Source organism: Sus scrofa, chromosome 8, assembly GCF_054392235.1.
Source record: "Sus scrofa isolate SSC_HxYL_T2T_F1_AM1 chromosome 8, Sscrofa_HxYL_maternal_Yorkshire_Landrace_v2.0, whole genome shotgun sequence".
Taxonomy (NCBI): Eukaryota; Metazoa; Chordata; class Mammalia; order Artiodactyla; family Suidae; genus Sus; species Sus scrofa.
Window position 1 is genome coordinate 122,637,930 of NC_139390.1, and position 13,510 is coordinate 122,651,439.

At 40.4% G+C, this 13,510-nt stretch overlaps 1 protein-coding gene across 11 annotated transcripts in view; it reads right to left on the reverse strand.

Annotated features, from left to right (window-relative positions):
* The window catches only part of ARHGEF38 (Rho guanine nucleotide exchange factor 38), a 134,117-nt gene that overhangs the window by 89,334 nt on the left and 31,273 nt on the right, over positions 1-13,510 (reverse strand). For 5 of the 11 annotated variants that reach the window (XR_014813252.1, XR_014813251.1, XM_084973270.1 and 2 more), the window contains exon 2: positions 5,757-5,944. The exons of 3 other annotated variants lie outside the window; for them this stretch is intronic. Coding sequence is in view for 4 of the 8 variants with exons in the window: in XM_021101708.2 (XP_020957367.1) it covers positions 5,757-5,944 (188 nt within the window). In the remaining 4 variants the exon portion in view is untranslated. Of the gene's footprint in view, positions 1-5,756; positions 5,945-11,278; positions 11,431-13,510 lie in introns of all 11 variants that reach the window. 3 more of the 11 variants (XR_014813253.1, XM_084973267.1, XM_021101709.2) reach the window with 1 other exon arrangement.

Genomic DNA, 13,510 nt, shown 5'->3' on the forward strand with positions numbered 1-13,510 from the left:
TGGGTATAGAGGGAACATTCCTTAACATAATCAAAGCAAATTATGACAAACCCATAGCAAATATAACACTCAATGGAGAAAAATTGAAAGCATTCCCACTAAAATCTGGAACAAGACAGGGATGCCCACTCTCACCACTGCTATTCAACATAGTATTGGAAGTCCTAGCCACTGCAATCAGACAAACAAAAGAAATAAAAGACATCCAAATAGGAAGAGAAGAGATAAAACTGATACTGAATGCAGATGACATGATACTATACATAGAAAACCCTAAGGACTCAACCCAAAAACTACTTAAACTGATCAACAAATTCAGCAAAGTAGCAGGATAAAAGATTAACACTCAGAAATCAGTAGCATTTCTGTATACTAACAATGAAACTTTAGAAAAGGAATACTAAAACACAATACCTTTTAAAATTGCACCCCCAAAAATCAAATACCTGGAAATACACCTGACCAAGGAGGTAAACGACCTATATGCAGAAAACTATAAAACATTAATCAAGGAAATTAAAGATGTAAAGAAATGGAAAGATATTCCATGTTCCTGGATTAGAAAAATTAATATTGTAAAAATGGCCATACTACCCAAAGCAATCTACAGATTCAATGCAATCCCTATCAAATTACCCATGACATTTTTCACAGAACTACAACAAACTATCCAAAAATTTATATGGAACCACAAAAGACCCAGAATTGCCAAAGCAATCCTGAGGAACAAAAACCAAGCTGGAGGCATAACTCTCCCAGACCTCAAGCAATATTACAAAGCCACAGTCATCAAGACAGTGTGGTACTGGTACCAAAACAGGCAGACAAACCAAACAGAATAAAGAACCCAGAAATAAACCCAGACACCTATGGTCAATTAATCTTCGACAAAGGAGGCAAGAACATAAAGTGGGAAAAAGAAAGTCTTTTCAGCAAGAATTGCTGGGAAACCTGGACAGCTGCATGTTAATCAATGAAACTGGAACACACCCTCACACCATGCACCAAAATAAACTCAAAATGGCTGAAAGACTTAAATATAAGATAAGACACCACCAAACTCCTGGAAGAGAACATAGGCAAAACATTCTCTGACATCAACCCTACAAATGTTTTCTCAGGTCAGTCTCCCAAAGCATCAGAAATAAAAGCAAAAATAAACCAATGGGACCTAATCAAACTGACAAGCTTTTGCACAGAAAAGGAAACCGTTAAAAATACCAAAAAGACAACTTACAGAATGGGAGAAAATAGTTTCAAATGATGCAACGGGCAAGGGCTTAATCTCTAGAATATACAAACAACTTATACAACTCAACAGCAAAAAAGCCAACAACCCAATTGAAAAATGGGCAAAAGACCTGAAGAGACATTTCTTCAAGGAAGATATTCAGATGGCCAACAAGCACATGAAAAAATGCTCAACATCCCTGATTATTAGAGAAATGCAAGTCAAAACTACCAAAAGATACCACCTCACACCAGTCAGAATGGCCATCATTAACAAGTCCACAAATAACAACTGCTAGAGGGGGTGTGGAGAAAAGCGAATCCTCCTATACTGTTGGTGGGAGTGTAAGCTGGTACAGCCACTATGGAGAACAGTATGGAGGTACCTTAGAAATCTATACATAGAACTTCCATATGACCCAGCAATCCCACTCTTGGGCATATATTCAGTTAAAACTTTCCTTAAAAAAGACACATGCACCCACATGTTCATTGCAGCACTATTCACAATAGCCAAGACATGGAATCAACCCAAATGTCCATCAACAGATGATTGGATTAGGAAGATGTAGTATATGCACACAATGGAATACTACTCGTCCATAAAAAAGAATGAAATAATGCCATTTGCAGCAACATGGATGGAACTAGAGACTCTCATACTGAGTGAAGTCAGTCAGAAAGAGGAAGACAAATACCATATGGTATCACTCATATCTGGTATCTAATATAGAGCACAAATGAACCTTTCCACAGAAAAGAAAATCGTGGACTTGAAGAATAGACTTGTAGTTACTCACGGTGAGGGAGTTGGAGGGATTGGGAGCTTGGGGTTAATGGATGCAAACTGTTGCTTTTGGAATGGACTAGCAATGAGATCCTGCTGTGTAGCACTGAGAACTATGTCTAGATACTTATAACGGAGCATGACAATGGGAGAAAAAATTATGTATACATATATATGTAATTGAGTCCCCATGCTATACAGTAGAAAAAAAAAGTGTGTTGGGGGAAATAACAATAAAAAAAGTTTTCAGTTTTGGTTTTTATTTTCTTTTGTTTTATGATAGGTAAGAAATAGATTTATTAAGATAGGACACTTGTGAGAGATATAAGTGGGGAGGCAAGGAGGCTGTGCCAGGTTTGTTTGGTTTTTTTTGATAGCAGATAATGATAAGAAAGATCCAATAGGGAAATAAAAATCAATTGTGTAGGAGAGAAAAAGGACAACGGCAGGGGTAAAATCCTGGAGCAAACTTGAGGTGATAGAATTCTGCATCAGTGGAGAAGTTATTCTTAATTAGAAGTAAGATCCACAGGTTATGTAGGTGGAGATGACAGCAGGTTGGTAGATTTGGTAATGGAAGTGCATGCACCTTCTTCTTGTGTCTATTTTCTCAATGAATCGATGGGAAAGGCTGTGTGCCGATAGTTAAAAGAGGGAGTGTTTGAGGTGCAAGGAGCAAGAAGAAGACGTGCAAGAGTCCCTTCAGAGACATTACTAGGGGTCCCACTTGAAGAAAATGGTGGTGAATTTTAAAGAGATTGGTTCAGCTGCATGGATGAAGGTAGAAAGTAAGCAGAAAAGTGAAGTTCATCAAGGGCAGGTTTTTTTCAGGCAAGTAAATGGAAAGAGAGAGCAGAGGGAATTGAATTCATCTGCAAGGAGGGACTATTCTAATAAAGGACCCACGGAAACTAAACCAGGTGTGGGATTGATTAACAAGGAAAAAGGCAGTAGTGGGCTCAATAGCATGGAAGTCCTGGCGGCATTAAGAATTTGTTGTTGGGGGAGATTGTTGGGAGGGGGGACCAGCGGGAGTGGACTGAAAGAGAGGATGTGGAGGCTAGAGAATGGTAAGCCTGGAATTCTGATTCTGACGGGGTGAAGTTGTTGCTAATGACAGTTCTAGGGTGTGACCCTGGAGTGAGTGGCTGAGACAGGGTTGAGGAAAGATAGCTGGATGTTAGCAAGTCAAAGAACTGAGTGAAAGGCTGGGTGGTTCTGTGACTCATATGCCTGAATGTTGAAATTACCTAAAATTGATGGCAGAATAGGGTAGAGAGGGAAGTTATGGAGACAGCAGGCTAGGATTAGAATTTTTCAAAGAATAGGAGTGACTGGTTAGGACTGTACCATAATGGAGGTTAGATGGCAGTAGAATCTGATGCCGTGTGCCTTTGAAACAAATATTTGAATAATTACGTAAATGAACATTTTATTAATCACCATTAATACCTGCAAGAGTAGAGGTTGCACCAATGCAAGATAGTTTACATTAAATGAAAAAAGACGCCAAAAATTTTTTATATATTTAACAATGAAACTAGAGAGAAAATTTTGTCATGACTGTGAATGTTATTCCTACTTTTACAGAATTATTAAATTTTCAGATTCAGAAAGTTGCCAGTTACCTTCTAACTTGAGAATTGTGAGAGGATTAAATCAGAATATTCATAATGTGCTTGGAACAGGACCTGACAAATAGTAAGTACCTAATAAAAAGTCATGAAGGAGTAAGACTAAAGATGAGTCCCTGTGAAAGAACAACTTCAAGCCTGCTTTGCCGCTGTTCTTTATATATCATCCTAAACCAAAAATACAAACTTTATATCAAAGGTTACTGGTTTTCCCTGATTTGTAAACCAGATACTTTTTCTAATATTTATGCGGAAAGTCTTGTGTTAAGAAATATAAACTCTGCTTCTGGATGTTGTACGTACTGGGGAATAGATTTAATAATTGATGTTGGGAAAGCTGACTTACAATATTTTTATAATTATGGGGTACATGTTGAGATGCCAAACCCAGAAGCCACAAAGTTGGATATATCCAACCACTTAAACACAGCAAAACAAATGAATAAGCCTTGAACAAGGTTTTGACTTTGACCTTGATCAAGATTAGAAGGCAAAAGACAAGCTCAGGAAATTAGTTGTGACATGTGGGATTGAGAAAGAATATTCCTAATATAAAAAGAGGTTTTATAAAACAGTAAAATAAGCCATGGTTTTTTTTTTTTTTAACGGCAAAAGACATGGATATAAAGAGGGATTTAAAAGACTAGAAATGGGAGTTCCCATCGTGGTGCAGTGGAAATGAATCCTACTATGAATCATGAGGTTTCGGGTTCAATCCCTGGCCTCACTCAGTGGGTTAAGGATCTGGAGTTGCTGTGAGCTGTGGTGTAGTTGCAGATGCGGCTCGGATCTGGTGTTGCTGTGGCTCTGGCGTAAGCCACCTGCTACAGCTCTGATTAGACTCCTAGCTGAGGAACCTCCACATGCCACGGGTACGACCCTAAAAAGAAAAAAGACAAAAAATAAACATAAAAGACTAGAAATGGCTGATGAAGAAATAAGAAGATACTTGTCAGAAGAAATCAAAGGAACCTGGTCTTCATTGTTGTTTACAAACCCAATAAGGCCCAGCTTTAAAAGAGAATGCAGTGATGCACTCTCTCAAGCACTGTTAATGGGAATGCAAATCAGAACAGTATCAACTTTTGGGTTGTCCATTGGCAACTTTTATCAAAATCCTTAATATGCGTATCTTTGATCTAGCAGTTCCACTGCTAGGCATTTATTCTAAGGAGATAAGATGACCACACCCAGAACCCGTGTTTCTGCATCAGTCACAGCAGAAAAACACTGGAAAATGTTAGTGGCCATGAAAAGATACATCCGAAAGACTGCTGGATGAAATCAGTATGTGTAATTTTGATTGTGTTTATGTAAAAATGTGTGTGTGTGTGTGTGTCCAAACTGAGGTCTGAAAGGATGTTCCCAACCATGTGAATGATGACTACCTCTGAGTAGTGGGATTTCTGATCATTTTTACTTCCTAGTTTAGGTTTTTGTATATTGTTTGAATACGAGGACCGCTTACCGCCCTAGTGATTATGTCTATCTCAAACACCCTTGTACCTTTGCTCTAATTCCCTAGAAGAAATTCCCCAAAAACAGCCTTGATTAAAAAGGAGAACAATTGGCATATAAACACATGTTTTGTCTGCAGCCAGTCCTACCAAAGAGAAAATATTTATCTTACATTCAGACAAATTTCTATGTTGCGTTTTACTTAGCTAAGTAGTCATAATAGAACTCTCAATGTAGGAGAGGAAAGACCCAGAATTTTTTTTCTTCTGAAACCTTGAGCATCTTTGGATCAAATTAAGTGCTTTGTTCCTAAACGGCTACACACTCGTTGCTCACAGGTAGTTGGCAGTTCCATGGGAATCCAGGAAAGAACACATCAAAATTTCACAGTGGCTAAACAGTGAATTTCCTTTTCCCCACATTTTAGAATACAGTTTTGTTCACTCTGGATGTCCCTCTGCTGGCAGAGGGACATCCAAGTCCGACGATGCCTTCTCCCAGCCCAAACCCAGGACCTGGGGGAGGAGGCCATCACCCCAGTGTCACTGTCGCAGGTGACTGCCCTGATACACCTGGGTGCTGTGATTTCATGGTGCTGGCGATCCTATTTAGCATATGGGCAGGGGGACCCTCACAGTTGCATTTACCTGTTTATTTCTCAAGGGCTGAATCACTTCTTTAACACACAGCTCTAGATCATTGAGGTAATCCCTTTCGGTCTGTATCAGCTCCTTGATGATTTTCGAACGCTTTGCCATCATTCTCTGCATCTGCTGTTCCTCCTCCTGAGTTAGGGTCTCAACCGGGGAACACCCGGCCTGTGGGGTCATCTTTTCTGTTGAGTGAAAACGTGTACACGTGAGATTCTCTAAGATCCCTGTTCCTTCTTTACATGCAATGCCACTGCATCTCCTTATCGTTAGCAAGGAAAAGGGCTTAGAGCGTCTTCATTCATGTTCTTCGGAGGTGATGTGTGGAAGTTTCCCTTCAGGTTGGAATCCTAGGAAACTATGAGCAGGAAAAGCACGTGAGCATGAATTCGACCATGGAAGTTAAATGATACTCGATTGTTATGTCTTGTCTTGAAAATATCCCATTGCGACTATATGAGGCCATAAACCTGGGTCTTCAGTCTAGAGGTAAAAATGTATAAAAACATAGTTCAGAGTTTCTGGGCACATTTGCTTTTAAATGAAAGGAAGAGTTTTCATTAGTAAATAGAACACCTTCTAATTTTGTTTGTCTCTTTTATTAAAAATAATTGCCGCCCATGCTCAGTGAGGGGTACACAAAACTCCATGAAATGGAAAACAATTGCACATGATTGCAATTTGCTTTTCAGTTCATAATCAGAACCCGTGAGGAATGAGGCAGTGGCACATTAAATTTCAACAAGACTATGCATATCTTGTTATTTTAAAATTCTTAAATTGCCAAATGGGAAGTTTTAATTAAGGAAAATCACAGTGCTGAGGAGATGCTGAGGTAAATGGGAAGCCTCCCATGTAGCTAGGATTTTATATAAAGTGTAATGTAAGAAAGGTAAATATCTTCAAGGATGAGCTTCCCCCAGCAAGATAAAATTTTGGAAGCTGCAAACTAGATCACAGATGAAATCAGAGCAGTGATAGATAGTGGGCCAGTGTGTATGAGTGTGTGTGAATGAATTTGCTTCAAGCTTGCAGTCATCACAAACTTAATTTTCATCTTAGTCTTACAGTTGCAGATGTAATTTTATTTCCTTTAAAGCTGATATGATCCTAGTAACAGAAATGTAAGACATCTTTAATGCTGACACTGCTCCCTGAGAATGTAGCGCTTTACAAAAGGGCTTGTAAAGGCTCTGTATGGGGGTAAAAAGTGCACAGATCACAATTATGGAAATGAAAATAAAAAAACCAAGAAACTTAGCTCCAGAAACCAAGCTAAGACAGCATTTTAATAGGAGAGTTAATGGTTCAGTGTAAAGAGACGATCCCAAGAATGTCAAGAGACACTTAAAAGTTGTGAGCATGCCTCTCTCTCTGGCCCCGTAATTTCAGGGGTCCAGTCAGAGGCTTCATAATCAAACCTCTGCGGAGGATGCTGTGAAGGTAATTCCAGCGTTAGCTCGGAAGGTACTGCTAGACTGATGTTCAGACAATCCTGACTCACAGGTGAGTATGCTTCTGGGTCCCTTGTTAGTAACACTTCTTTCTTCAGGAAAGAAGGGTTTGACCAATAGCATCTTAAGAGCATGTGGTTTTTCAAGTCTTGGGCCATTCAATGCCAACGAAATCATCTACATTATTTAAGAAGAGAGTTATACAAGGAGAGGTGCTTGCAGCCTGTCACATCTTGAACTACATTATGAGAACTTGGGGGTGCTCGCTAATGTATAACCTTTTTATTAGAAAGTAGAAGAGGAGTTCCTGTCGTGGCACAGTGGTTAACGAATCCGACTAGGAACCATGAGGTTGAGGGTTCGGTCCCTGCCCTTGCTCAGTGCCCTTGAGCTGTGGTGTAGGTCGCTTACGTGGCTCGCATCCCGCGTTGCTGTGGCTCTGGCGTAGGCCGGTGGCTACAGCTCCGACTGGACCCCTAGCCTGGGAACCTCCATATGCCGTGGGAGCGGCCCAAGAAATAGCAAAAAAAAAAAAAAAAGTAGAAGAAGCCTGCCTTGCAGCACCCCAAGTTCAAAAGGAAAAGTTACAATCAGGTGTCATTACTATGGACTCATTTTTTTTTTTCTAGTCTTTTGTGGTTTTAGGGCTGCACCCACGGTATGTGGAGCTTCCCAGGCTAGGGGTCTAATTGAAGCTGTAGCTGGGACCTATGCCACAGCCACGGCAACACAGGATCCGAGCCGAGTCTGCAACCTACACCACAGCTCCCCGCAATGCTGGATCCTCAACCCACTGAGAGAGGCCAGGGATCATGGTTCCTAGTCGGATTCATTTCTGCTGCGCCAACACAGGAACTCGCTTTTTTGGGGAGGGGGGTTGTTTTTGTTTTTTGTTTGAACTTTTTTGGATATAAAAGAGGGAGGCAGGGCACCGGTGAAGAGAGATGCTGTGAGAGTAGGTTATATTCACAACTTGAACTTCGTGAGCCTCATCTTGGCTGCTCCTTCTAAAAAGATGGGGGTTGGGAGCCAGAGGGCAGAGGGGGAAAGATGGAAATTGTTTTCTCCTGGGATATATAAAGTAGCTCAAAGACAGAAGCTTCACTAGTAGAGAGCTAGCAAACAAGTAATAGTGTTCAATGACTATTGAATATTACCTTGAAAATAAAAGGGGCACTGTTGAAAAAACTGTTCTAACCTATGTCTGCTTTTCCAAGTGCTAAACATTTTGTGCCTTATAAAAATAATGTATCAATTATTTGGAATCTTTCTGGAACTTTGGCCAAGAAATATTCCTAAAATATTGTCCTAGGTGCTTTTTAGTTCTCAACTGCTACCTCATTTTAACTTATTTTACTGATTTTCCAGTTGCCATACTTTAAATTTACAATATCAGATTTTACTAATTAAAATTAGATGTTTTTTTTCTAATCCTACTCAACATCTTGTTCAGAACCAAGTGAAGGGGTCACAGTGGTGGGAATAAAGTGTCCGTCAAGATACTCAACTTTAGACATTTCTCCTTTCAGATGTAAAAACCTTCTCAGAGGATTTAGGGTTGAGCAACCTTATGAGCTATCTTTGTTTGCTCTTTTGACTCAAGTTTATTGTGGGAACAGACTTGACTTGCATCATTTTCCCCATCAGGTCTCTGAACATTCTCTCTGTTTGCATTTCTTAAACCAACAAACGTTCTGCAATGCATTGTGGGCACAAGTTTTGTTCTTATAAGAGGCTTCTCTACCTTTAAAGCTTTTCTCTTTTAGTTATAGTATGTTTTTACATGTAAAACTACTTGTAACACATGAATGCAACCAATATAGATCACCCAAACCAGCAGTCAGCTGTGATAATTTTTTATTTCTAGATAAAGCAACAGAGGAGCTAAGTATTTAGGAAAGAAGGAAAAATAGAGCTTTAGGAATGACCGTTTTCCAGTAGTTAGCAGAGATGAAAAGACTAGGTCAAAACTAAAGGGAAACGAAGGCGAAAAGGATATTTAGATTGTTTTGATCAAAATATGCTACTGTGTATGAAAACAGTACCATGTAACTGACACCCACCCCCGCCTTGGCCCAGCCTTTGTCTTTCATCCTCAAGCTTTATTTTTCCAGCGGTGATAATGAATTTTCACTAAGCTAGCCACAAATTTCATGAGTAACATATGTGGAAACTCCTGGCCAAGGAAGTTTATATAAAAGGAGTTTGCTGCAGTTTGAGGAAAGGATAATAAGACAAGATCAGTTCTGCCACTCTTCATAATAACATGGTGGCCAAAAAAAATTTAGCTAACCACACAGAGCCTCAGTTTCCTCATCTGTAAAACAGGAATGAATACCATCACAGTGTTACGGAGACTGAATTAAATGAGCAATTCATGGAAGCTCCTTAGGATCTTTAAAACCCCATACATGTCAGTTATTTCCATAGACATGGGAATGACAAGGTTCCTTTCTCTACACTCTTGAACTTCTCCAGCACCTAGGACAAACACTTATCCCGTTATTCGATAGCTATTAACCTGTCAAGAAAGATGCATGACTCTGAAGTAGCTGGACAGCTATGTTCAGATAGGACAGGAAGAGAAGGAAAAATAGGGGGCATTACTTATGGAGGAAATTCAGAATAGAGCTGACATTTGGAATCCTGGATAGCCTTCCGGGGTTGGGGGTATGTATGGGGAAGACCTTGGTTTTTTAGAGAGATGAAAAAGCAGTCAAAGGAAGGGTGTGGTTGTGAAGGACTGATGACTTCTTTGCTGACAGCCCACATTGTGCTTAGAGTCTACGTGTGTCCTTTCAGCTTTGCTTTTGTTGTTGCTATTGCTGCTGCTATTTTGGGGTGGATTTTTATTTTTTGATTTAAAAAAAATTTTTTTTTATTTTTTAGGGCTGTACCCGTGGCATAAGGAAGTTCCCAGGCTAGGGGTTGATCTGAGCTGTAGCTGCTGGCCTACACCACAGCCACAGCAACGCCAGATCTGAGTCACCTCTGTGACCTATACCACAGCTCACAGCAACACCAGATCCTTAGCCCACTGAACGAGGCCAGGGATTGAACCCACATCCTCATGGAGGTGAGTCGGGTTCGTTACCACTGAGCCATGATGGGAAATCCTGTTTTGGGGTGGATTTTAAGGAGAAGTAATTTATTTAATTTTTTCAAATTACAAAATAGTGTATATTTTTGAGGTTAAGTGCCTAGGCTCTGCACCAGACTTCCTGGGTTGAAACTCCACCTCTAATATTAGATTTCTGACACTGAACAAGTTATTTAACTCTTTGTGCAGCAATTTCCTCATCTGTAAATTGAGGGTAACATTAGTAAAAACTTATAAAGTGATTATGAAGATAAAATGAGTTAATGTTTGTTAAACACAACAGTGCCTGGATGAATAGTAGACATTGTGTAAATCTTTGCTACTATTATTAGATGCAATCCCTATTTATTAACCATAATATAATTTTCACTGTATTTTCATCTGTATTCTACTTTAGTGAATAACATCCCCCAAATATTTTCATGCACATATACACAGCAATTAATTTTTTAACGATGTGTTCATATACATATTTTCTGCAACTTGCTTTCTCAACTCAGTACATAGTGGGTATTTTATTTTGTTAAGCATATATATTTTATATATCTTTATTCTTTATAATAGCAATGTAGTTGTCAGACACTGTTACTTACTTAATATCTATTTTCCCATTTGTTTTTCATAAATTGATCTCTGAATATATAAAAATGCTTACTTCTTAGATTCTTTTTCAAACTATATCTCATTTATGGCTCTTAAGATGTAAGCTGAAATCTCTGAAAAGGGTTTCAGAAGTTGTAAAAGGGCAAACTTGGCTGGGATGTCTCTTCTTTCATCCTCCACCCCTCATGGTTCTTGCTTTCTTTTCACTGCCTGGAATGTAAATGTGTGTCCTGGAGGTGCAGCAGCCATGCTGGCACCATGAAGTATTAGCCACAAAGATTAAGACCTACACACAATGGATGGTAGTGTGTGGAAAGATAAAGAGACTTCCTACTTCTAGACTTCTTTCATAAGACACTTACATTTCCATGTGTTAAGCCACAATTTTCGTTGTTTTTAGGAAAGTTTATTCCTATATGTAGAGATTTTGGTATCTGGAAATTCAAGCGCCACAAATAATGCAATCTGCAATGTGAAATGGCCTAGGTGGAGAGGAAAGATACCAGGAAGACATCTGTAATAGAAAGAGTTGGTGACAATTACTACCCAATGGCGAAATTGGTTAAGTCATTATTTCTGCATACCAAGGCATACAATTAGGGGAAATGTAGGAAAAAAAAATGGAAATGTTAGCATGTACTGATTCTTTTTTGCCACTTTCAACAAAAGCATACAAATGAATTCAGACCATGGCTAGTCAATCTATAAGGGGAAAAAAACACCTAAAAAAAGATACTCTGCCAGAGGCCTATAATTTATATAGACAGAGAGTCCCAAAATTGGCTTGAAAATGCCAACCACTTCCAACCTCAAAGGGAAGCCCAAGAGGAGTTCCTGCCGTGGCTCAGTGGTTAACGAACCCAACTAAGAACCATAAGGGTGCGGATTCAATCCCTGGCCTCGCCCAGTGGGTTGGGGATCTGGCGTTGCCGTGAGCTGTGGTGTGGGTCGCAGATGTGGCTCGGATCCCGTGTTGCTGTGGCTGTGGCGTAGGCCAGCAGCTACAGCTCTGATTCAACCCCTGGCCTGGGAACCTCCATATGCCGCGGGAGCGGCCCAAGAAATGGCAAAAAGACAAAAAAAAAGAGAAGCCCAAGAGAGAGTTTTAGCAGAGATAAGACTGGTGCCTCAGGGCTTCTTCCATGAAGAATTATTTGATATTCCAGAGAGAAAAAAACACACCAGCATGGATAAACTTGAGTGGTGTCTGAAGGACCACCAGTGGCCACCAGGCTAAGGGCATTCTGTAAATACTGGATCCCATCCACTTGAACCTCAGTCACAGGTCTGACTCATGGATCTCTGCTAATGTCCTGTTACACTTCTGCATGAAGAGACTTCTGGGCTTTGGAAAATATTTCTGGACTTTGGCAGTCCTCATAGCTGGACATGAGTGACCCCGACTTACATTCCCACTGTTGATACACTTTCTCCTGGTTTCTATCATCCGGATTTTTGCTCACTGTGGAGGCAGAAAATGCTTCCCCCCCCCCCGGCAAATGGTCACATCCTAATCCTTTGAACCTGTGAACTGTGAACATGTTACCTTATATGCTCAAAGGAAACTTTGCTGATGTGATTAAGGTAACAGATTTCGAGATGGGGAGGGTATCCTGGATTATCCAGGTGGACCCAATCTCATCACATCAACTCTAACAGCAGAAGAAGAGAGCAGAAGAGAACACAAGAGAGGTGAAGAGTGGGAAGGACTTGACTCCCCATTGCTGCTTTTGAAGATGGAAGAAGAGGGGCTAAGAGCCAAGGTGGCGGTAGCCTTTGGAAGCTGAGCACAGCCAGCAAGGAAATAGGTGCCAACAACCTGAGGAGGCAGGAATGGCTTCTCCTTTCCGACCTCCAGAAAGGAGCACAGCTCTGCGGACCCCTTGCCGTGAGATTCTAAGCAGAGACTCAGCTGCTCTGGACTTTTGACTGACACAAACTGAGGTCATACATTTGTGTTAGTTTAAACCACTAAATTTGTGGTGATTTATTACAGAGGCCATAGGAAACTAATGTCCCCGCACAATCTAATCCCCGAGGGATTATGGTCACTATGTTGAGACTGCCCTTCTCAAGAACATCGAACTACATGCTCCTAGATTCCTTCGACTTCTCAGTGTTCGTCAGCAAATCTTCCTGAGCCATGAGCCCAAGATTGCCTGTGCAACAATAGCTCAGCTTCAGGAATGAAATAAACATGAGATTGTCAACTAGACTTTTCCTTTCTTCTTCCTTTTTTCTTTTAGTGCCACACCTAAGGCATATGGAAGTTCCCAGGCTAGGGGTCCAATCAGAGCTACAGCTGCCGGCTTACACCACAGCCACAGCTGCATCTGTGACCTACCCCACAGCTCATGGCCACACCAGATCCTTAACCCCCAGAACAAGGCCAGGGATTGAGCCCATGTCCTCATGGATACTAATTGGGTTCTTAGCTCTCTGAGCCATTGCTGAGCTGAACTCCTAGGCTTTTCTTTTCGATAAAGTGCTTCATCTTTGTTCAATGTTTTGGTCACCAGCATAGGCCAGAAAAATCATATTTGGAAAATAGGTGTAGGCTTGGATAAAAGTTTTCAATTAGCTAAAGATTAACA